The sequence below is a fragment of the Macrobrachium rosenbergii genome, chromosome 1, assembly GCF_040412425.1.
Source record: "Macrobrachium rosenbergii isolate ZJJX-2024 chromosome 1, ASM4041242v1, whole genome shotgun sequence".
NCBI lineage: Eukaryota > Metazoa > Arthropoda > Malacostraca > Decapoda > Palaemonidae > Macrobrachium > Macrobrachium rosenbergii.
The window spans coordinates 32,987,912-33,012,453 of NC_089741.1; the positions used below are offsets into that span (position 1 = coordinate 32,987,912).

At 36.6% G+C, this 24,542-nt stretch overlaps 1 protein-coding gene across 2 annotated transcripts; it reads right to left on the reverse strand.

Annotated features, from left to right (window-relative positions):
• Positions 1–9,020: 9,020 nt before the first annotated feature.
• On the reverse strand, positions 9,021–23,881 carry LOC136841577 (uncharacterized). Of its 2 annotated transcripts, none has more exons than XM_067108634.1 (5): positions 22,533–23,881; positions 21,712–21,922; positions 18,679–18,831; positions 17,611–17,787; positions 9,021–9,135 (listed from the first exon to the last, which is right to left on the reverse strand). In XM_067108634.1, the coding sequence occupies exons 2-5, from the start codon at positions 21,914–21,916 to the stop codon at positions 9,089–9,091; spliced, it is 582 nt and encodes a 193-aa protein (XP_066964735.1). In that variant the 5' UTR covers positions 21,917–21,922; positions 22,533–23,881; the 3' UTR covers positions 9,021–9,088. The 2 variants fall into 2 exon arrangements, with proteins under 2 accessions (XP_066964735.1, XP_066964726.1); XM_067108625.1 differs by lacking the exon at positions 9,021–9,135 and adding an exon at positions 16,296–17,320.
• Between the last annotated feature and the right edge of the window lie 661 nt (positions 23,882–24,542).

Genomic DNA, 24,542 nt, shown 5'->3' on the forward strand with positions numbered 1-24,542 from the left:
AGATTGAAATTGAAATGTTTCAGGTACTAGGTCTAGAAGGAAAGCATGGATACTGGAACTGTTGAAGGCAATCTGATGGGAGGGGGAAATAATGCCAAAAGACTATAGGAAGAAAGTCTGATGGTAAATGTTTGAAGAAGGTAGAACAGTATTATGGAGTGTGAAGTAATTAGAGAGGATAAATTAAAGGGAGATGTAGGTAGGCCTACAATTAATATGGCCTCTACATTTACAGGAAGAGACTCTGAAGGTCTACTGTTCGTTTTATAGACCTAGAGTATGCATTTGATAGAAGGCAAAGCGAGATAGGATATTTGTATTTAAGAAAGGAAAATGTCACATATGGTTAGGATGGTTGCAATGATGAGTTCAAGAACAAGGACAAAAGTAATGAAATCTGACGAAAACAAAGGTTTGAGGTCAGAGTTGGTGTACATCAAAGGAGTGGCATTACCCCATTTCTGTTTGTGCTGCTTATGGATGTATTGAGTGAAGGGATTAGGAATCAGAATCTCTGGAATTCATGCTGATGATGGATGTATTGAGTGGAGGGATTAGGAATGAGAATCTCTGGGATTTTGTATTGGTTATGGATGCATTGAGCGGAAGGGTTAAGAATGAGAATCTGGGGAATTCCCTTGCACTGGTTATGAACGTATTGGGTATGAGAATCTCTAGGATTTTGTACTGGTGATGGACCCATTGAGTGAAGGGATTAGGAATGAGAATCTGGGATTTTGTACTGGTTATGGATGTACTGAGTGAGGGGATTAGGAATGAGAATCTCTAGGAATTATATGCAGATGAGCTGGTGGTTATGGCACAGACGGAAAAAGATTGCAAAAGAAGGCTTAGTGTCTGGCAGGAATCACTTAAATAAGATGGTATGGAGTATATAAATGTGGGCTTATTCTAAGTGACGTTATGGCGTCCACCAAGCAAGCAGAGTATTAGGTTATTTGTACAGGAAAGGAGAAGTCTAGATTCAAAGAGAACTTCATGCATACTTAGGCCTGATCAACTTCAGCCAAGATATGAAGTTGTGATTGAAAGCAGGGTAATAAAGATAGCTTATTTACTTTAAATAATTTTATCTTTGTGATAATTTCGACGCAGATGGATCGTAATTGCGCATTCTATCCGTTATATATATTTTATTAACCCCGTATAATTTTGGCTGGGTGAAATTTTTGAATAATCGAGGGGACCATAAAATACCATTGATATCAACTAATATCTCTCAAAGTTTCAACTAAAAGCATTATTAAGCCGTTAAGAGGCCATGTGACCATTGAAATAATCTAGTAACAAATAAACAGTAATTTGGAATAAATCGCATGTTATCAAGACCAATCTATCTAATTTAATGTTATAATAGAACAAAGGAGCATAGGAATAATGTATATATACATATTGTTGCTTCATGTGCAGTTTCTTTTACAGTAAGACTGAATAGCGAGAATAGGCCTAGTTGTTTCTAAACACTTTGATGTAAAATATACTTGTCTGAGTTGCATATTAGGTCAGTTTACCCTCTAGGTTATAATATGTGTATTTGAAAACCTAGTTCTTAATTTTTTTATTTTTATTTTTGGAAACTTCTAAATGGTTTCTCCATTTCTGGCCAGTCCTCCAGAAATTAAATTTTGAGAGCTCTTTGAATAATAATAATAATAATAATAATAATAATAATAATAATAATAATAATAATAATAATAATAATAATAATAATAATAATAGGCAAAAATCATATAAAGTGACTTTTTTTTTCTAGGATATTGGCTTTAAGTGCTCTGTAGTGAATCACTGGAGAAGTGAGATAAATGTATTTCAGTCCTACCAAAGGTCTCTCTCTCTCTCTCTCTCTCTCTCTCTCTCTCTCTCTCTCTCTCTCTCTCTCTCTCTCTCTCTCTCTCTCTCTCAGAAGTTATGCACTGAAAGACTTCAGACTTAACCACAAGTATTAGAATGAGAACGGCATTTTTAACCTTTCCGATGAACGATCTCTCTCTCTCTCTCTCTCTCTCTCTCTCTCTCTCTCTCTCTCTCTCTCTCTCTGGAAACTTTAGACCTAACCATTATTATTATAAGAATAACAACGCTATTTTAACCTTCCAGACGTGCGATCTCTCTCTCTCTCTCTCTCTCTCTCTCTGTGAAAACTTTAGACCTAACCACAAGTATAAGAATAATAAATCTATTTTTAACCTTTCAGATGTACGATCTCTCTCTCTCTCTCTCTCTCTCTCTCTCTCTCTCTCTCTCTCTCTCTCTCTCTCTCTCTCTCTCTCTCTCTCTCTCCCCTAGGACGTGTAGAGGCTTACATTAAAGTATAGTTTTCAAAGAAATATATTGTAGCAACCATTAATTTTATGATCACTATATTCATCAGGTATACTATTGCAGTATGTGAGTATTGGTAGTACTATATCAAAAGGTATAGTACACTCTTGAACTAAATATGGTGATTAATGGAACACGAAACTGATTTACTCCATGAATGCGATTTTTTACGTAACTTTAAAATAAATTTTAGACCCTTTATACAAATATCTCACGGGTGTTGCAGTGTACTGAAGACGTAGGCCTAATATTGATTGTTAGAGCCAAAGGTGTTAAAAGGGCGTTAGGCTTTATATAGTCTTTTTCCATAAAAAGTTAACTGTTTTTATTATTTTTTTAATCGACTACATTTTAGTGATTACTTAAAACGTCTTCATGAAATGTTTGTTGCATTTTATAAGCTGTAGTTATGATATTCGTAGCCAGATTTTAATAATCAGATTTAAAAAAATATCACAGGTTTATTTTGATCACGATTAAAAATATCCGTTGAAATGTGAAATGTTAAGTTCTCATCAGACCAGTTTCCAGTTGGTACCACTCGACAAAGGAATGTTTGGAATGGGAATAGCTTCAGTCAGCATTCCAAAAGTTGTAGCATGAGACTGGAAGTTTTAAAGCATAGTTAAATATATTTAAATGTCCCCATATAGGTATGATCAGAATTTAATTTGGAGGAATTATCAGACCAGTTTCAGTTAGTACTATTCGACAAAGGAATGTTTTTGGAATGGGAATAGCTTGTCAGTATTCCAAAAGTTGTAGCATGAGGATAGTTAAAGATATTTAAATGTCCCCATGTAGGATATAATCAGTCTTTAGTTTTCAAGGGTTATGAATCCCATTCGTGCACTTATAATAGGCCTATGCACGTGCAAAACTTAATTTATTTAAGAAATTAAAACTCCTCAGTTTTTCCCTGCATCTCAACTGCAACTTGGCTCTTAGTCTAATTCCTTGGTCCTCGTGCTGTTAATATGAAGGTGCTATAATTTCGTAGGGAATCTGAAAGAATAATAATGGAAATTATGATCTATATTTTACCTTTTGAAAAAGAACCTTTGTAGACCTATGTTCTGGCATGGCAGTGATTCTTTCTTTTGCGATTTGCTTTATATATTAGTGTTGGACTTTAGGAAGCCAGTGGCGACGGCATTCGTTTATTTTTCGTTCGTTACTGAACTTTTGACAAAAGTGATGTGAACATTCTGTTGCAATATTTTCTAAACTGAATTGAACTTCTATTCCATGTGAACAATTCAGTGATTTGTTGGTTTTGACTTGAGTGTTGAGTTTTTTGTTTTTAATGATTCGAGCATTATTTTGCATTATTGCCATATACATATAGCATTTGACTGTAATTTTCATAAAGTTTTTACCATTAACCAAACTTCATAATGCAAAGTTGCTTGACGTTACCATTAACCAGTACTTCATAATGTTCTAAAGCCAGTACTTCTTATTGCTCTTAAAACCAGTATTTCATATTGTCCCTAAAACCAGTACTTCATACTGTTCTTAAGTCTAGGCCAGTACTTCATATTGTTCTTAAGTCTGTGTAAAAATAAATATCAATTGTTTATACTTTCAGGAATATACAGTCGTGTTACCCAAGATGGCACTGATGGTGATTGAGAATGGAAGTCATTACAGCTAAGACGATGGTATACTAATGGAAGGTGGTGGATGGAAACCAGACTGAGGGGCTCTACTGACGATGGGAGCATGCAAGTGGAAACCAGACTGATGGTACTAACGGGAGCTCACGAATGGAAAGAAGAGTGATGGTACAGACTGATGGTACTAACGGGAGCTCACGAATGGAAAGAAGAGTGATGGTACAACCCAAGATGACGGTACTGATGGAAAGTCGTGAATGGAAACCAGGCTTCTGCCCACAGAGGATGGTACTAAATGGGTACTAGACTGATTACTACTGGGAGCTCGCGAATGGAGGTCTAACTGATTGGCACATGACGGTACCCACTAATTGAAAACCATTACCAACCAGGGTAATGTGGTTGGTTTCTCTTGAGCCTTGCTTTGTTAACCACTGGTTACTACCATAATGCCAATATGATATGTACAGTATTTTTTAGGAATATTTACTGATACCTTGTGATCTATAGTAATGCCATTGCTGTACATTATAGTTTCTAAAATTTAATTTTTCTCTGCATTCCCCATCTTTGAAAAATTTTTCAGAAACCTTAAAAAAAAAGATAATTAAATTTTTATTTAACTGCTTTACAAGTAGATAACTGACAAAGTCAAAACTAATGCAACTGACTTACTGAAATTAAATTCAGTACATACTAACATAAAACAAAATTATACAAGAACTGAATTGTAACAAACTAAAACCTGCTAATACAACATGAACTGAAATGTAAACTAAAACCTCTAATTACATTGAGCTGAAAAGTAACTGACCCACAACGAAGCGAAGCAAAAAAAAAAAAAAAAAAATAAAAAAAAAATTCAAATGTGTGGCGTCCAGAAATCTTTTAAATCATTGCCCTGGATTACCGGCTACTAAAATAATGTTTCCTTCGACTCTTCGATCTTGCTCAGGTGCTCTATATTGCTGGGTTGCTCAGAGAGCGTTGCTAAATGGTTGCTCTGCTATCTCGGTAGCTGTTATCTCGCTTGGTTACTCAGGTAGCTGTTATCTTGCTCAGTAGCTCTGCTATCTGTCCCGGTAGCTGTTATCTTGCTCTGCTCTTGCTCTTGCCATCTTGCTTCGTTCCTCTTTTTATTCCTGTGTGTCAGAGGGAATCTAGTTAATACAGGATATAACGGAAAATCTAATTACAAACGAATTAAGACGAAAATCTAATTACAAATGAATCAAGACAAGTAGGATAGTACTAAGCCAACTGATAACTGACAGTCTAAAGTAGTACAGTACTTAGCCAATGAACACGAGAATCTAAACTTAAACATTCCTTAAAAACACGATGATGGAAATAAGAGATTCCTTCCTCGTGCATTCAGTCTTGCTATATTGAAAGAAAACCATTTAAAAATCCCCAAAGGCTTCATGAGGACTATTTTAATGCATCCTCACAGGCAAGTAATAAACAAAGGTCTCCTTCCATCTGCCGATAAGGACAATGTCCTCATGGAGGCTTCGTGAGAAATTCAAGTGGTTTTCTTACAATGTGTCAAGACTGAATACCGAAAACAGTTATGTATTCTCATTGTATCCCACATGATATCTTACAATGTGTCATGACTGAATACCCATGAAAACAGTCATGTACTCTCATTGTATCCCCATGAAAACAGTCATGTACTCTCATTGTATCCCCATGAAAACAGTCTTAATGTATCCTCACTGCATCCGTATTTAAAGTTTTAAATTGCAGTTAGTCATTTCTACAAATTACAATACTTTCGTGAATAGTTTTTTTTAAATCTAAAAGCTTTACAGAATTAAAATGATCCATTCATTTCTACAAATTACAATACTTTCGTGAATAGTTTTAAACCTAAAAAGCTTTACAAATTAAAATGATCCATTTAACATAAGCTGAATGCAATATACCATACCAAAAAAAAAAACAATGCCTTTGTATATTTCCTAACCCCTTTTTCCTATGACCTTTTAATTCCCTTTCTATGCCTATATCAATTTTTAACACCTTTTCCTATGCCTATATCAATTTTTAACCCTTTCCTATTCCTATGCCTATTCCTATTATTTTTTTCAATTCCTTTTCCTATGCCTATGTAATTTTTTAAACCTTAAGCAAAGCTGCAGAAAAATATTACGTAATTTAAACTTTTGTGCTAATCTGACAATTTGCAACAAATATAGCAGGTTAACGAGAGAGAGAGAGAGAGAGAGAGAGAGAGAGAGAGAGAGAGAGAGAGAGAGAGAGAGAGAGGTCGCAGGGAACCAGAACCAACCAGGGCATCGTTTTCTTTCGGATTTAGAAGAAAACGGGAAAAGTTATTAGGTGACTTATGAAATTAGTCGCATTTACGTCCTGAGACTTCAGCAAATTCAATTTGGAAAATTGATTTAAGTTTCTTGTGCATTAATTATAAAAAATCGCACAATTACAAATGATTTATTTCTTATATTGCTTTCAGTATACATAGTGTGTGTGTTATATGAATTTGGAATTGAAGGCCTATTGCTCCTTTTTTTCGAGTTACGAAGAGTACAAGGGAAAAATATGCACAACGAGAGAGAGAGAGAGAGAGAGAGAGAGAGAGAGAGAGAGAGAGAGAGAGAGAGAGAGAGAGAGAGAGAGAGAGAGAGAGAGAGAGAGAGAGAGAGAGAGTGTGTGTGTGTGTGTGTGTGTGTGTGCGTCATATCAAGGGATAAAGAATAAATAAAATCTTGCGTTGAATGAAAGGTTCAAACTAAAGACAAAATTCCACAAAGAGTTAAATTTGGTATAAGCCAATTGTGCACTAACACTGTTTCCCCATTAAGTTTTCTTTTTTCCCTACAAAAGTAATTTTTGGACAAGGGTTCCCTACTTCAGAGAAACAAATAGCCATTGCCCCTCAAACACACCAACCAATTTTAAGGGTCAGCTGGAATACTGAACAACTTTCCCTCTATAAACTTAGGCTAATGCTACTTAGTACCATCTTTCCCTCTATTATCTTAGGCTAATGCTGCTTAGTATCAAATTTCCCCTCTATAAACTTAGGCAACTGCAGTCTAGCATCAATTTTCCCCTCTATAAACTTAGGCTAATGCTGCTTACAGTAGTATCAAAACTTTCCCTCTATAAACTCAGGCAATTGCTGCCTAGTATCAACTTCCCCTCTATAAACTTAGGCTAAATCTGGTTAATATCAACTTTCCCTCATAAACTCAGGCAATTGCTAAAACTTTCCCTCTATAAACTTAGGCTAAATCTGGTTAATATCAACTTTCCTCTATAAACTCAGGCAATTGCTGCCTAGTATCAACTTTCCCTCTATAAACTTAGGCTAAATCTGGTTAATATCAACTTTCCTCTATAAACTCAGGCAATTGCTGCATAGTATCAACTTTCCTCTATAAACTTAGGCTAAATCTGGTTAATATCAACTTTCCCTCTATAAACTCAGGCAATTTGCTGCCTAGTATCAACTTTCCTCTATAAACTTAGAGTTAAATCTGTTGCTTAACTATCTTGGCAATTGCTGGTATCAACTTTCCTCTATAAACTTAGGCTAAATCTGGTTAATATCAACTTATAAACTCAGCTTTCAGCCTAGTATCACTTTCCTCTAAACTTAGGCTAAATCTGTTAATATCAACTTTCCTCTATAAACTCAGGCAATTGCTTCAACTTTCCTCTATAAACTTAGGTTAATGTTGCTTAGTATCTTGAAGGTTTCAACTGGGTTTAACTTTCTAGCTTTCAAGTTACCACTAAACCTGTTATCAATTATGCTTCAAGTTTCAAGTTTCAGCAGAAAGTTTCAGGTTTCAGCGAAAGTTTCAAGTTTCAGCGAAAAGTCTAAAGTTTCAGCTTAAAGTTTCAAGTTTCGGCGAAAGTTTCAAGTTTCATGAAAGTTTCAAGTTTCAGCGAAAGTTTCAGAAGTTTCAGCGAAAGTTTCAGTTTCAGCAAAAGTTTCAAGTTTCAGTGAGACCCCATTCTACAACATAACAGACTTTAAAAATTCTAGACTGGCCCTTGAGAAGTTTCTTCGATAAAGATAACCTTGAAGTCTAAATACTCTTAAAACATTAAGGATCTTTCTACAATTTTTTTAGGCCGAAGGCCAAGTGCTGGGTCCTCTGAGGTCATTTAGTACTGAAATGGAAATTGACAGTAAAAGATTACAAAGGTGTAACAGGAGGGAAACCTCAAAGCAGTTGCACTATGAAACAATTGTTAGAAGAGGGTGGAATTTAAGATGGAAAAGAGAGAATATGAAAGGAGGTACAGTATAGTGTACAGATAGCAAGGGTTGCAGCTAGGAGCCGAAGGGACACTGTACAGAACCCTAAGTAATGCCTACAGTGCACCGTGCGTGAGGTGCACTGATGGCTCTAACCCCTATGGGGCAGATTTCCTTAGGACTAAATTATCAGGCTAAAAAATCAATGAAATTATTACTTTTAAGACTGGACCCCTTAAGAGATTCATTGGTAAAGCTTACCTTTAAGGTTGCTTTCTGAAGCCTTGTTCCAGTGTAACAATACAGTCAAGTTTTCTGTCAGTTAATTGCTTCTTGTAACTGAAGCATAGGGTAACACCTGAAAAAATACTTAGATCAGTTAAGGAACATAAGAACAGTCAGATACAAATCTCCCACGACTGAAAAATTGCAATTAAGTAGATTTGAGGTAGTGTCTAACTCGAGCACAACTTGGGAGATGGAATTTTTGCTTGATTCTGAGAGAGCATGGGTTAAACATCTCCATGTTGAAAAACTTCAGAACTTTTGAGTACAAATTAAATTGAATTAAACTTGTAAGTACTGTAGAAGAATACGCCTTTAGTCAGGAATGGTTCGTTACACAGAATAAAGTTGAAAGTTATTTCTCCAAGTCACAAAATATAAGGGCAGGGGATGGAATAAGGAAGACATAAATCTTGATTCTAACAGCAAAGGTTAAAAAATTTAGTCCTCGTCTTAGAGATGTGTGTTCAATTGTAAAATGATAAAAGACATTTTGACTATAGTTTAAAAACATTCATAGAGAACAGTTACCTTTTTAAAATTGCCTCCTTAAGCCTTCGTTTCCTGCCCAAGTTGATCCAGTGTAGTACTACAATACGTCCTATGTCAAGTTAATTGCTTCTTGTAACAGAAGAACAGCAGTAACACCTGCAAAAGAAACACAGTTCAGTTAGAAAACATATGTTATGAACAGCAAAATACAAGTCCCTCCCCTATCGTGGTATTAGCTGAAAATCTCAACTCCTGAATTTTTGAGGAGTGTACAACCAAAGCATAATTATTAGGGTTTGGGGTGGGATACAGTATTTAGATTAATGGTGGGAAAGCTGGTTGTAACAGACTGACCACAAATTTAGTCCTTGCCTCTGGTGGATGTGTGTTCGTTCGAAAACATTAGACTCAGCCCTCTAGTTTAAGATATTCACTGAAGAAATCATTAAAAACTTTTTGGGGATAGGTGCCACATTTGTCCCACCAGCCCCTACCTCACTTTTGACATGTTTTACATATTTTCCACCTGTGTTCTAGCACCTGTTCCTTTCAATGCTCATATTACACCTGTTCAGGTTCAGGTATCTGGTGTGAATTGTACCCGAAACACACACACACACACATACCTGCCTTTCCCCTCTTCAAAACAAATGATATAACTTATGTGTGATTTCAGCTTTCTAGCTACCCCAACTAATAAATTTTAACTTTAACAGCACAGACACTCCCACGGAGTGAATGATAAAACAAGCAAAAGATAGGCCTATACATCTCAGTAACAGTAAAACTGAGACAGACTTCTGCATGATTTTCTCAATTACTGTATTAAACAGACTTAAGAGCACAGCATGAACACTCCAGTAGAGGTTTTCATGCACAGTATTTCAGTTGCCGTCCTTCATTGTTTAAAAGTGTGAAGTGTGAGCCATGACTGGCTAGAAATTACCATCAGCTGCCGAGCCTCTGAATTCCCTCTCTGCTTTGCTGATTTTCTAAAGGCATTTGCTGTCAACCAGCCTTCTTTAGAGTATTCCAGGTTGGCCTTGTAAATTTCGACTGTAAAATATAATTGCATTCTGGAATTCATAGGATTTTCATATGCTTTAGTGTATTTTGAACGTTTGACGTTCACTCAGTAGCAAATTATCAGCTTTAAGTGCTACAGGACCCCTCTTTATCCTGCTACAGTTGGGGGGACAACAGTGGGAAACCAGGGTTTTGGGTGTGGGGAAAACAAACGTGTGCAATACAAGAATTCATTTAATCTAACCTCTGGCTCCACCTGACCTAACCTGTGAAACAGTAAATTAAAACAAATATGGTTGTGGCTTGACCTGAACTGACCTAGCCTAACCTAGGGTATAGAGTCCTTGCCTGACCAAGGGGTTTTAATGCCGTGGACCCCAAACTAACCTAATTTAGGTGGACTGTAAATCATGTTAACAGGGTTGATTTTGAGTTTGTAAAAAATGGACAGCATTTGTTGTGTACATATAAACCTGTATAGTATGTGTGTATGTATGTGCGTATATATGTACGTTAAGAAATTAAGAATCAATGTATATGACACAAACATACGTAGACTTTTTTTTAGACTAATAAGCTATAACCTTTATTTTCTTTGTATTATAAAACACTCTCGGGGAAAAATGTATAAAAAAATATAAAACCATACAAAATTTGGTGTACCTAGTTCAGCTTGGTCAAAATGACCAAGTCGGTCAAAATTGTCATTACCACCCCTCTAATGTATTCTGGAACCTCTGAACAAAAGCTCCCCCAATCTACAGTAGTTTTTCAGGGAAATTCAAGATAATTTGGTCCCTAACCTAGTACGATAAGCATACTTTGTAGGCTAATAACCTGCAGAATAATTAGACCTACTGCTTCAATTCGTTTTGGAGTAGCACAGAATGGTACTACACCAGTAGTGACCTGTCCCCGACAAATTAAAAACGAATTGCACTTTGGCCATCCTAAAGAATTAGTTAAATGTTGCCAAAGAAATGTTCCTGTGAGAACGAAAACAAAATTTTTGCAATTGAGCCGAAATAATCGAAGGAACAAGCGAATTACTCGTCTGTATCAAAGGAGCCATTGTTTGACCTGAGGCAACAAAATCCCACTTAGTTGGTAAAACTCAGAACAAAGAGAGCGAACCAGTTTAAAGCTTTAACGTACCCACATTTCCACATGAAATCAACAGACTTAAATAACACCCACATTTCCACATGAAGATATAAGACTTTAAATCACACACACAAAAAAAAAAAACTGATCAGGAGCCCAACTCATACGAACATCGAAACAAATTTAGTAGTCCTAATGAGTAACAAATCCAGGAACTATCTCGATAGGCCTAACCGTAAATTTGCTACACATTTCAGTATGCTTTCCGACTTGAGCATTTCAAGGAAACTTAAAAAAAGAAGCTCCAAATATCGAGGAAAAATACAAGAAAATACAATACTCATTCACATTTCGAATGAGTAATCGCTGAGAAACAGCCTGGCTTCAATTTGAAGTTTGAGCATTCATTAAAATCTCGCTCAGAATGTTAAAATTACACATACCTCATTTAAATCCTTGTCATTTTGCATCTAATATGATTAGATTTTACTAATATGGTCTAATAATACAATAAAACCTCCTTACTAATTCTCTTATGATACAACTGAACGGCAAGAGTTTTAAAATTATAGTTGAAAGCTTGGAATGTTTCTTAACAGGTTGTATATTTATGACGAAAACTATTTTTTGGTAATCTTACAGAACAGATCCTCAGAGAGAAATCGTTTATTATTTTTTATAATATATAAAAGGGAGTATATAATTGCACTACAGATTACATGAGAAATTAGTTTTGTTTGCTTTTGCATTCACCCCAGCGGGGCTGGTACTAAACACGGCGCCCTTGGGAGCTTGTCTGTAGAATTACTCAGTAAACTAACTTTAAGCTTTGAAAAAAACTGACGTATTTTAAACCTCACTCAACTAAGAATTTCTCTATAACATTTATGTTTTCATTTCCTAAAAGCCTAACTGGTGGGCGTACGGGCATAGGCCTACACATGGGGTGTATCACATAACAGGATATGAACAAACCTTTTAACTGTCAAGATGTCCCTGTCTAAGACCAAATGAATCCTTCAGGATTTCAGTGCCCACAGACCTATTTACCTACTCCCTCCTATCCCCTAAATCACCCCCACTCAAAATTAGGTATTAATCCCCTTTAACTGAAGATCCTGCCACTTGCTCATATCCAGTCACATATAGGACTAAAACTTCCTTAACTCAATTAAGCCTGTATTTTGTGCTATCTAGTCACATGTAGGACTAACACCACCTGAAAAATAAATTGAAATATGGATACATTTTGTGCTATCTAGTTGCATATAGGCCTAGGCCTGAAACCACTTTTAGACCCAATTGAAATGAGCATATATTTTGTGCTAACTAGTCGCACATAGGCCTAAAAACCTCATGAACCAATTGAAATGAGCATATTTGTGCTGTCTAGTCGCATATAGGCCTAAAATCTCCTGAAGAATCAATTAAAATAAGCATATACTTGGTGCTATCTAGTCGCATATAGGCCTAAAATTTCCTGAAGAATCAATTATATTAAGCATATACTTTGTGCTATCTAGTCGCATATAGGCCTTTTAACTCCTGAAGAATCAACTGAAATGAGCATAAATTTTGTGCTATCTAGTCTAATATAGGCCTAACCTTAAACTCAATTCAAATAAGCATATTTGTGCTATCTAGCCACAAAGGCCTAAAACCTCCTGAAGAACAATTTAAATGAGCATATATTTTGTGCTATCTAGTCAAAGAGGCCTAAAACCTCCTGAAGAGTCAATTGAAATGAACATATATTTTGTGCTATCTAGTCACAGCGGCCTAAAACCACCTGAAGAATAAATTTAAATGAGCATATATTTTGTGCTAGTCACACACAGGCCTAAAACTCCTGAAGACTCAATTGAAATAGGTCTATATCTTGTACATACTGCCTCCCCATGATCTGTTCTAAACCTGTTGATTGCCCATCTGAATGAAGATCAGTTCTGAAATAACTCAAGTTATTTCAAAATTAATCTTTATATATGTATAAATTTTAGATATAAATATATATGAAATTAATCAGCAATCTCTCCATTCTTCTGACGTGCCCTGGGAACCTAAAACCCCTGAATACATTAACCTTTAGCCAGGACGGTACCACTGGATATTAACCATTCTAATACCCTCATAGTAGCCACAGTCACTTTCCAGTCCACAATTTTAATATAAATTCGCCACCTTGATTTTCCGTCTACTTGCCGGCTTCTTGATCTCACTTGAAGAAGCACCCACTTCCAAGTCGACACTAAAAGAACTCCTGAAGAAGTGACGAGGATTTCCGAAATATTTCCCCCACCCCCAACCCTGGGCCAATCAGAGAGGTACAGAAACCTCCCCCTGAGGGAGAACATTTTGTTTGGCCTTCTCTCATTGGCCGAAGCTTTTGTATTTTGGCTAGTGCGTTTTTAAGAGGCTTTCCAATTGGCTCAGAAGTTTGTGAGCAGATTTTCCAGTTGTTTGCCTCATTATTTGAAGAATATTAAGCATTTTGCACTATTGTATATCAATCTATCTGTCTAACTATTAATCTATATATAAGGTAAATCCACATTTGTCATTCACGTTCATTATCTTCTTAGTATACAGGTTTTATATCTACGTGGGAACTAGACCTATAACAGCTGTTTAAAGTTCTACCCCTCATTAACCAAATACCATAAGAATCTGATTAGCATTGATAACGGAAGATTAAAAAACTGTCTCCAGGACGCGAAATATCACATCTCACTGACAAATAAATATTAACATAAATGATAAATAGATTACCGATTTCCCACTCAGAAAGCGATTAGAGTAGAATTAAAACCAGATAATTATAATAATCAGGATTTTCTTCATTTTACCCTCCACCGTTGTCTCAAAGTTTAAATACATAATATATGAGATTTTAACAGGCTTTTATTATATAATAATGCTGCATGCTAGACTGCTAACTGTAAATATGACTGGAAAATTATGGAATATATTGCAAGTCTCTTTCAGTTTTTCAAGCAAAGCAAAAATTCTCCGAAGCACCAATGAAAAATTTCAGTTATTTCTCTCTGTCAGTTGGAGTAATATATTAGACTTTTACTTAAACACGTAAAAAATGCGCCGCGGCCCATGAAACTATATCCTATATCGTTACCAGAAGCATGATTATGGCTAACTTTAACCTTAAATAAAATAAAAACTATTGAGGCTAGAGAGCTGCAATTTGTTATGTTTGATGATTGGAGGTGGATGATCAACATACCAATTTGCAGCCCTCTAGCCTCAGTAGTTTTTAAGATCTTAAGTTAGCCATAATCTTGCGACGATATAGATAGGCCACCACCTGGCAGTGGCTAAAGTTCCATGGGCCGCGGCTCATACAGCATTACACCGAGACCACCGAAAGATAAATCTGCTTTTGGTGGCCTTGATTATACGCTGTAGCGGCTGTGCAGAAAACTCGGTTGCGCCGAAGAAACTTCAGCGCATTTTGTACTCGTTTTAATCATAATTGTAGGTTCATTCCTTTCAATAGCCAAATGGCCTCACATTTCAACTACGAGAAAGGAAGCCAGATTATGGAAGTGTAATTTCATTTTTCAACAAAATTTACTGGAAATATTGTAGAACGCCAATTCAGAGTCAAGAAGGGTATAAATGAAACCATTATTTCCTGTTCTATATATTTTTGTTTCCCACAAGAGAAAAAAATCAGCTATTAAAGAACAAAACCAATAAATCTATATGTATATATATATATATATATATATATATATATATATATATATATATATATATGTATAACTGAATCACAAAAAATATGGAACGTGATGAATGTATAAATAAAGGCACTCTGCTAAGCAAAGGACAATAAGTTTGAAAGGCCTGGCAATACTCTGTTGTTTCACATGTAAATACTTTATATCACTCATTGACCTTAATATTAGACTTATAAAAGGCAGTGCCTCTAGTATAAATCACTCAATGACCTTATTAGATAGACCAAAGGCATTACCTTTCTTTAGAAGAATATTCACTCAATGACCTTATTAGATAGTCCAAAGGCACTGCCTTTAGAAGAATATTCACTCATTGACCTTATTAGATAGTGCAAAGGCAGTGACTTTAGAAGAATATTCACTCATTGACCTTATTAGATAGTCCAAAGGCAGTGCCTTTAGAAGATTATTCACTCACTGACCTTATTAGATAGTCCAAAGGCACTGCCTTTAGAAGAATATTAACTCATTGACCTTATTAGATAGTCAAAGGCAGTGCCTTTGGAAGATTATTCACTCACTGATCTTATTAGATAGACCAAAGGCACTGCCTTTAGAACAGTATTCACTTATTGACCTTATCTGATAGTCCAAAGGCAGTGCCTGTAGAAGAATATTCACTCATTGACCTTATTAGATAAGCAGAGGCTAATCACTCACTGACCCTATTAGAGAAGCAAAGGGCAGTGCCCCTAGTAAAAGAACCACTCATTGACCTTTTTAGATAAGCAAAAGGGAGTGCCTCTAGCATAAATCACTCATTGACCTTATTGCATAAGCGAAAGTCACTGCCTTCAGAAGGAGAATCAATCATTGACCTTATTAGATAAGTGAAGCTAATCACTCACTGACCTTATCTATAAGCAAAAGGCAGTCCTCTACAGTCGTAAAAGGACCACTCATTGACCTTATCAGATAAACAAAAGGCAGAGCCTCTGGCATCAATCACTCACTGACCTTATTTGATAAGCGAAAGCCACTGGCGCTCAGAGATTACTGACTTGTGTCAATCTAGACTTACAAGCAAAGAAATTCATGAACTGGAAAGCAAAGATTGTGAGTGTAATCATTCATAATCGTTCATTGCAAACTTCCCTCCACTGCTCACGACACAGTCTGCAAGCAGTGAGCTCATTGGTAAGGGAAAAGAAAGCGCTTAAAATTAGACAAGGTATAAAACTCTGCAAGAAGATGAATGAAGAAAAGGTGCTACTCAGTGGATACAAAGGTGATACAAATGTTGAATGCTGTAGTCGTTTTGGGAAAACTGGGTCATCGTCTTACCAAGTCCCATTCCATGTATATACAGTGGGCTTAGCAGGACAGAAGACGGTGGGTGATCCAAATGAGAGAGAGAGAGAGAGAGAGAGAGAGAGAGAGAGAGAGAGAGAGAGAGAGAGAGAGAGATCTGGGATCGATCTGTTTCACTAGTAAACAAACTGGCACAAAATCTTGTTTCACTGTGCAACGTATCTTTCTTTCTCTCTCTCGTAATATTCATCACCCGGTGATGATTTGGTGGATAATCTGGTCTTGACTAGACACAACTACTCTTAACAGGCCCATCATCACGGTTTGTGATCAATTCCCCAAAAGAAAACTACTGAGATGGCTTTGTCTGTCTGCCCTCAAAGCTTAAAAACTACTGAGGCTAGAGAGTTGCAAATTGGTAAGTGGATCATCCACCCTTCAATCATCAAACATACCAGATTGCAGCCCTCTAGCTTCAGTATTTTGATTTTTGTTTAAGGTTAAAGTTAGCCATGATCGTGCGTCTGGCAGCGCTATAGGACAGGCCATACTGGGCCGTGGCTGATGCTGAGGTTTTCAGCCAATGGGACGGAAGGAGAAGAGAAAACTCCTCTTGAGCTTGCTTTTGGTGGTCCTCTTGTCTGCCCTGGCCCTTATTCTTACCCTAAGTAGGGCGTAACTGTCAATTGCAGTTGATAGTTTCCATGGAAAAAAATCTTGTCCTGAGTGAAAGCTTTTTCTGAACGGACAAACTTTCTGACATTTCTGGCGGGTTTCCGATTTTCCACTTTTTTGTCAGTTTTTGAGGCAGCTTGCTGAATAGTCTCTGGACACTGTGTTCTTTGAAGCCAGCTGACCAATGTAAGTGATACGTCTCGATTCCATTAATACTAATAAAAAAATTACTGACAGAATTTTGGGGGAGAGGGATTCGCTCTGTTTGCAGACAACTCTGCCTGTCTCGAGGCTTGATGGTCACCACTCCACTCCGTATGGGTTCCCTTGGCAGAGGGTCAGACCATAGCCTGATCTAGGCCAAAAGGTGATGAGACTGCTTGAGGTAAAAATACATTGATAATCTCCTCCCCAGTAGTTGATTGTTGAGTTGCTCTCTGCGAGGGAGTTGTTGTTGAATGGCGTGCCATCTCCCCATTCGAAACCCCCACTTGGGAGGGGATGCATATCCATTACCACATGGCCGGAAACTGAAAATAGCAAAGAAAATGACTGTCGTGGCGACTTACATCACACTGTTTACTGCGAAGTGTCAGCTGTTTATTCGACGTGACAAAAGTCCCGATTTTAACTGTGAGTTCGAGTCCTGAGTGCAGCCCTGATGATGGAAATGGAGGGGTACCAAAACGTTTGGCGATGTGAGAATAAACAAGGGATTACATCACATACACACACACACACACACACACATATATATATATATATATATATATATATATATATATATATATATATATATATATATGTATATGAGACCTACTTTTGACTAATATGTGCTTCCCGATGATCTGCTGTTTCCCCGTTTTGAGCATGATGGTCCTGAATCCGGGCTGAACAGCGCACAGCGTCATGCTGTAGTCGTAAGAGAACCAGGAAGTGGCGCTGATGTAAAGAAGTCCGTCGTCCTGTACGCCGTGGTTCAAGAACCAGCTCGGGTCTGTAGAAGAAAGGACTCTTATATTTATCTGAAATGATACGTTGCGGAAAGTTGCAAGTTCAGTGCGTGACTCTCTAACTAACTTCACTACCCTAATGCATTTCACCCTGTATTTTAATAATTTGCTTACATAATTATCTGTCTATTGATTTGTTAATTTATATTTCAATTTCCTAATCGGTGATCTCTTCTTTCTGTATTTCGCATTACTTTCTGTTACTTAACACCACCATATTCTTTGAAAGCCTGAATTTCAAGTCAGTGGTCCCTGTTGTGCGCTTGTTCCATATGAATAGGGTTCATCTACTGTACTGAATAATAATAATAATAATAATAATAATAATAATAATAATAATAATAATAATAATAATACTTTCTGTTACTACTTTCTACTGAGCACCACTACATTCTTTGGAAACTTGAATTTCAAGTCAGTGACCCCTGTTGTGGCTTGTTCCATGTGAGTAGGGTTCATCTTCTGAATAATACTACACAAGAATTATTGCCATAGAAACTTATAGTTGTATGCAGATATTACGGTTACAGGCGTTACTCATAGTTGGATTACCGGAATTACTGTTACAGAATTACAGGTACAGTGCAGAAATGATGTATTTTGGTATGCGCAAGTTACGTCGAGTGCAACCTGGCTAACAGAGGACACTTGCAACTTTTCATCACTGTTAACTTTGATGTGGAGAAATGGAGTTCACAATATTCCAAGAAGTTACTCAAATTGGCGAAAACGTGATTGAGTGGCTGACCGCGTTGCGTAAGGTTTGTCTGGGTAAGGGAAAAGTTCCTAAGGAAGAACTCTTCCGTGTATAACACTCCCTCTCTCTCTCTCTCTCTCCTTCAAGGGCTATACACACACACACACATGTAACTCACCGAGCCAATATGAGAAGACGGAGTCAGGGTCGTCCTCCAGAGTCAAGTTCTGTGTGTAAAAGTGGGACAAGCGACACTCGAACTTCGTCCCAGCAGGTTTTGACGAAGCAGAATGACAGCCTTCATACGCCCAACAGGCCATTCGACAGTCACCTTCAAAGAAATAAGAAGTTTCCTTCTATTATGAACCAATATATATATATATATATATATATATATATATATATATATATATATATATATATATATATATATATATATATATAAATACGAAATACTAACGAAGGAAAAGTGAAACAACAGAATGGTTGCTAGGCCTTTCGACTTACTGTCCTTTTTGCTAAGTAAATGACTGTAAGTCGAAAGGCCTAGTATCTAATCCGTTGTTACGCTTTTTCCTTTGTGAATTTGCCTTTATTTATACATTCATCACGTTCCATATCTTCGTGATTCAGTTATTCACATACACATAAACACACATATATTTATATATATATTTCATAAGTACTAACTTATATAATTTTCTTTATGTAAGAAGTGGCCAAGATATGGGCGAACACACGTGGAGGTGAATACATGGTAGAGTCTTTAAAAAAATAATGTTCTGATCAATTACGTGGTCCAAAGTCCAGGTCCACAGGTTATCATGACTTACTTGATGAGTAATAAATGCGATCAGGAAGTAAGAGAGAGAGAGAGAGAGAGAGAGAGAGAGAGAGAGAGAGAGAGAGAGAGAGAGAGAGAGAGAGAGAGAGAGAGAGAGAAAATAAATGAAGAAAAATGAACACTTTATTTATTAGCCTTTCAGCTATCAGGTCTTTTGGAAGTTGAGCCAAACCTTTTGGGAGTTGTGTAAAAGCTTCTGGAAGAAGTTAAACCTGACGGAAGTTGTGTCAGAACTTTCGGAAGTTGGGACAAACCTAACGGAAGTTAAGTCAGTCCTTTTGGAAGCTGAGTTGTGTCAAGCTTTCCAGAATATTACAAACTTAGGTAGCAGCAGCTACCATTTTATTCACCAGTTCTGTCACCAAGGCCAATGTGCCCTGAGCACTTTTGCCAACTTACAAGTGGTGCTGACGATCAATACCTTGTACAGAAATTCTGCACAACTTCAGTTTGTGAGTTAGAGATTAATTAAATGAACGCCACTGCCTGTGAATAGGACTCGATTTCATGACCTCTTTACAATTTAATGGAATGTGCGCTCAGATATTTATTCTTGTTTTGGGCTACAAACTCCCTATACGTAGTCGCTTCAGAAAGGAAGGTCAAACGAACGTAGAAGGAACTGAAGGTAATTCACTAAAAGCAAAACAGAAAACTCAGCAGGTTTTTACCTGAGGAAACGCATGCGTGGGTTCCCGGCACTCAATCTCCTCAGACAGCAACCTTATTAATTTAAGCTTTTGTGTTCTGAGATGGGGTAAAGAAAAACTTACATGATCACATGCCAAAAGGAAATACTACGTGACACTGGGAAATGAATTTTATAATTGCGTTTTTCTTCAACCTGCACACCTCTTGAGCCAGCTAGATTGTAACATATTTGTCCTGGATCTTGGTGGATTTTTTGTGGAGCTCCGAAGGTCGGAAGTAATTACGAAAAATGCCCTGGTTAATTGATCCTGGGGCGGAACGTATATATGTAGAAGAGACGGAATTCCAGGTCCTTGAATATCATGTATGAGGTATAAAGTGAATTATTGATTTGCAATTATTTTACAATACATCCACAAGACATTCTCGCGTTGTCTGTCGTCACGGTTCAGTAAAATTCTTTATCATTATTATTATTAAGAAGAAGAAGAAGAAGAAGAAGAAGAAGAAGAAGAAGAAGAAGAAGAAGAAGAAGAAGAAGAAGAAGAAGAAGAAAAAGAAGAAGAAGGAGACTAAATGAGAAAACTAAAATATATGTAAACAAATTATTATTATTATTATTATTATTATTATTATTATTATTATTATTATTATTATTATTATTATTATTATTCGAAGATGAACTCTCTCTCTCTCTCTCTCTCTCTCTCTCTCTCTCTCTCTCTCTCTCTCTCTCTCTCTCTCTCTCTCTAAAACTCAAGAAACCTAAAATTTTTGGAATCACCTCTTCATGATCTCTCTCTCTCTCTCTCTCTCTCTCTCTCTCTCTCTCTCTCTCTCTCTCTCTCTCTCTCTCTCTCTCTCTCAAACTCAAGAAACTTGTGATATAACTTTTCCAAAATTATAATCACTCAGGATTTGGGATGCATTTAGTCTCTATAAGCCTGAGAGGTTTAGAAAAACTCTCTTATGAATATATATATATATATATATATATATATATATATATATATATATATATATATATATATATATATATATATATATATTTCCAAGTAGTTTCCAAATTCAAAGACAAGAGAGAGAGAGAGAGAGAGAGAGAGAGAGAGAGAGAGAGAGAGAGAGAGAGAGAGAGAGAGAGAGAGAGAGAGAAAATAAAAAAACCAAATCTGATAATTTCTCCACTGAAAATCAAAATCAAAATCGAATGACTCAAAATCCAAATTATAACTTAAACTATCTTTTCTTTTGAATTGTATTGTTCACTCAAAACACAAAACTGTATCTTAAGTAGTTTTGCTTCTGAGAACACGTCTGAAATATTGGAAGGAAAATATAAAACCGTCTTAAATACTTTTCCTTTGAGAAAATATAAAATCATGTAATCGCAAAACTGTATCTTAAGTAGTTTGCCTTTTGAGAAAATGTCTGGAACATTGAAGGAAAATACAAAAAAACTGTCTCAAATAGTTTTTCTTTTGAGAAAAGGTCTGAACACTGAAGGAAAATATGAAACAATATCTTAAGTAATTTTAGTTTTCCTTTGAGAAAACGTCTGAAATTGAAAGAAAATATAAAACAGTATCTTTAATTTAAAACTGTTTCTAAATAGTTTTCCTTTTGAGAAAAGGTCTGATAATTAGAAAAAAAAAAACTGTATCTTAAACAGTTTTTCTCTTGAGAAAACGCCTGGAACATTGAAGGAAATCCACTTACAAGCCTTCTCGTGTGTCTGAGTCATAAAGGCCTGCATAGCACCAATAGCCTTTCCCTGAACAGTGAAAGAATCGCGAAGCCTCGACTGCCCACCGTAATACTGGAGGTTATAACCACTGGCGGTGGTGGAGAAGATCAAAAGGCACCCGGCCGTTGCCACCAGGACCTGGGCCAGGTCCTGCAGCAGGTGGTAAAGCCTTGTCATCACGACCTGTGAATCAGCAAGGTGGTGTGTGTTTACAAAGCGGCTTTGGGCTAGAGGTGCAGAAGTACCAGTTCAAAAAAAGTGGAAATTTATCTAATATTTCATTGTATAGCATATGTTATCTGAAAGACCTTCTTTGATTATATAAAGGAAAACATTATTATTATTATTATTATTATTATTCAGTAGATGAACCCTATTCATATTGAACAAGGCCACCGCAGGGGCCACTGACTCGAAATTATTATTATTATTATTATTATTATCATTATTATTATTATTATTATTATTATTATTATTATTATTATTATTATTATTATTATTATTAACCCTATTCATATGGAACAAGCCCACCACAGGGGTCACTGACTTAAAATCAATATTATTATCATTATTATTATGAACCCTATTCATATGGAACAAGCCCACCACAGGGGCCACTGACTTAAAATCATTATTATTATTATTATTATTATTATTATTATTATTATTATTATTATTATTATTATTATTATTATTATTATTATTATTATTATGAACCCTAATCATATGGAACAAGCCCACCACAGGCCACTGACTTAAAATCAGTATTATTATGAAGGTTGGTCTTCCTTACCTGCGATTTCGAAAACCACCAAGAAAATAAAGTTTGTTATCAACTGGTTCTTCCTTCTTCAAGAGAAAAAACTCTTCTTCTTCAGCTCCCAAACGACTCGTCGGAACGCCTTCAGGAGTCACGTAGCCTGGAAATCACTCTGCCAGGTTCCACCACCACCACCTTGAACCTCTGAAACTGAAACTGAAACTGGAACTCGAAGGCAAGGGCAAAAAGTTGATTAGCTTTGAGAATTTTTATGGTGTCAGTCAATGGCTGCACGAGAGACCTTTGGCAAAAAGCAGTGACTAATGGCATGCTTATCTTTATGTTTATTTTTCCTGTGTGGAACAGCCATGGACTTGAGGTGTTAAACTCCGTGGCTGGGTGCGCCGTCGTCCAATTCGGTGTCTGTCTCTCTCAATTTTTAGTTTCCTGAAAGGTCAACTGTTGTGCCGGGATATGTCTGTCCGTCAGCACTTTTTTCTGTCCGTCCTCAGATCTTAAAAACTACTGGGGCTAGAGGGTTGCAAAACCAACCTGTCTGTCAATTTCAAATTCATAACTTGCCAACCTTTCCTCTATTTCTCCCTTCTACTTCCTCTCACATTCAATTAATTTTCTCCACGCTAGCCAATCTCTGATTAGCCAATCTCTGATTAGCCAATCTCTGATTATCCACACGATTTGATGAAGTAATTTAAAATGGAAATTAACAGGGTTTTGTACACGAGCTCCGGGACTCGACCTCGAGAACTGGAAGAGGCAATGGGAATCCTGGAAAAATTGGTTAGCTGGAATAAATTGGATCATTCCAGTGCTGTGGCGAGGTCTGGAAGGAACTGTTCAACCTGGTGTAGACCTCACGTCTCTGCCCAGCCAACGGGGAACACTAAGAAGGTGATATCAACTAGCTCGCAAACTGATTTAATTGTTACCGTAAGAAATTCCATGTGGAAAGGGTTCATGTTTTGTATAATAATCCGGGATTCGAACCTATGCCTCGCAGATTTGATCCGAAGTTCACAGGGACTTTACCCACTCGGCTATCTAGAGAGAGATAAAATACAGATCAAAAACTGAAATTTTGAAATCAACCTGTTTCCACCATGATAGCATTATTTGACGGCAGTATTATACAACAGAACAGAATATAGAATTTAGGCCAAAGACCAAGCACTGGGACCTATTAGGTCATTCAGCGCTGAAAGGGGAATTGAGTGTAGAGAGGCTTGACAGGTGTAACAGGAGGGAAACCTTGCAGCTGCACTATGAAACAATTGTTAGAAGAGAGTGAATAGGAAGATGGAAGAAAGAGAATATCAATGGAGGTACAGTAAGAGGAATGAAAGGGGTTGCAGCAGCTAGGGGCCTAAGGAATGCACGCTGCAACGAACCTTAAGGTGCCCGCATAAGGAATCTACCTTCTAGGGGATTGTATCATAAATTTACCAGTCAAGCAGACTGGTTGAGTTCATAATGCGTAGTCATTTTGTAAAAGATTGGTACGTTATTGACGTTCCTGTCAAGTGGGCAATTTGTCATTCACACGAACGTGGTTCTTTTTTTTTATATCCGCCATAATTCAGGGACATTTTCCGTTTGATATTTCTGGGTAATAAAGAAAATGTCACGTGAGTATGATTAACAAAGGTGTGTGTGGACTTTGAGAAGGCATTGGATTACTAATAGCGTGATTGTAAAACTCTCGGCATTTTGAAGTTAACTGGTCTAGTCATTAATCTGATTTTGAGTCTGAACACCCAAGGATTGTGGCGGTCTATCTGATCATTTCTTTTTGAACTTCGTGTTGTGTGTGTGTGTGTGTTTAAAATTATATATATATATATATATATATATATATATATATATATATATATATATATTTAAATAATATATAATTTTAAATAACCTTACCTAGCAACAAAGATTGTTATTTTCCGCAAAAATTTGAAAAAAAAAACTTGTATTGTAATAAGAATCTTCTTCTTGTTCTTGTCTTTGTTGTTGTTCGTCTTCTTCTTCTTCCTC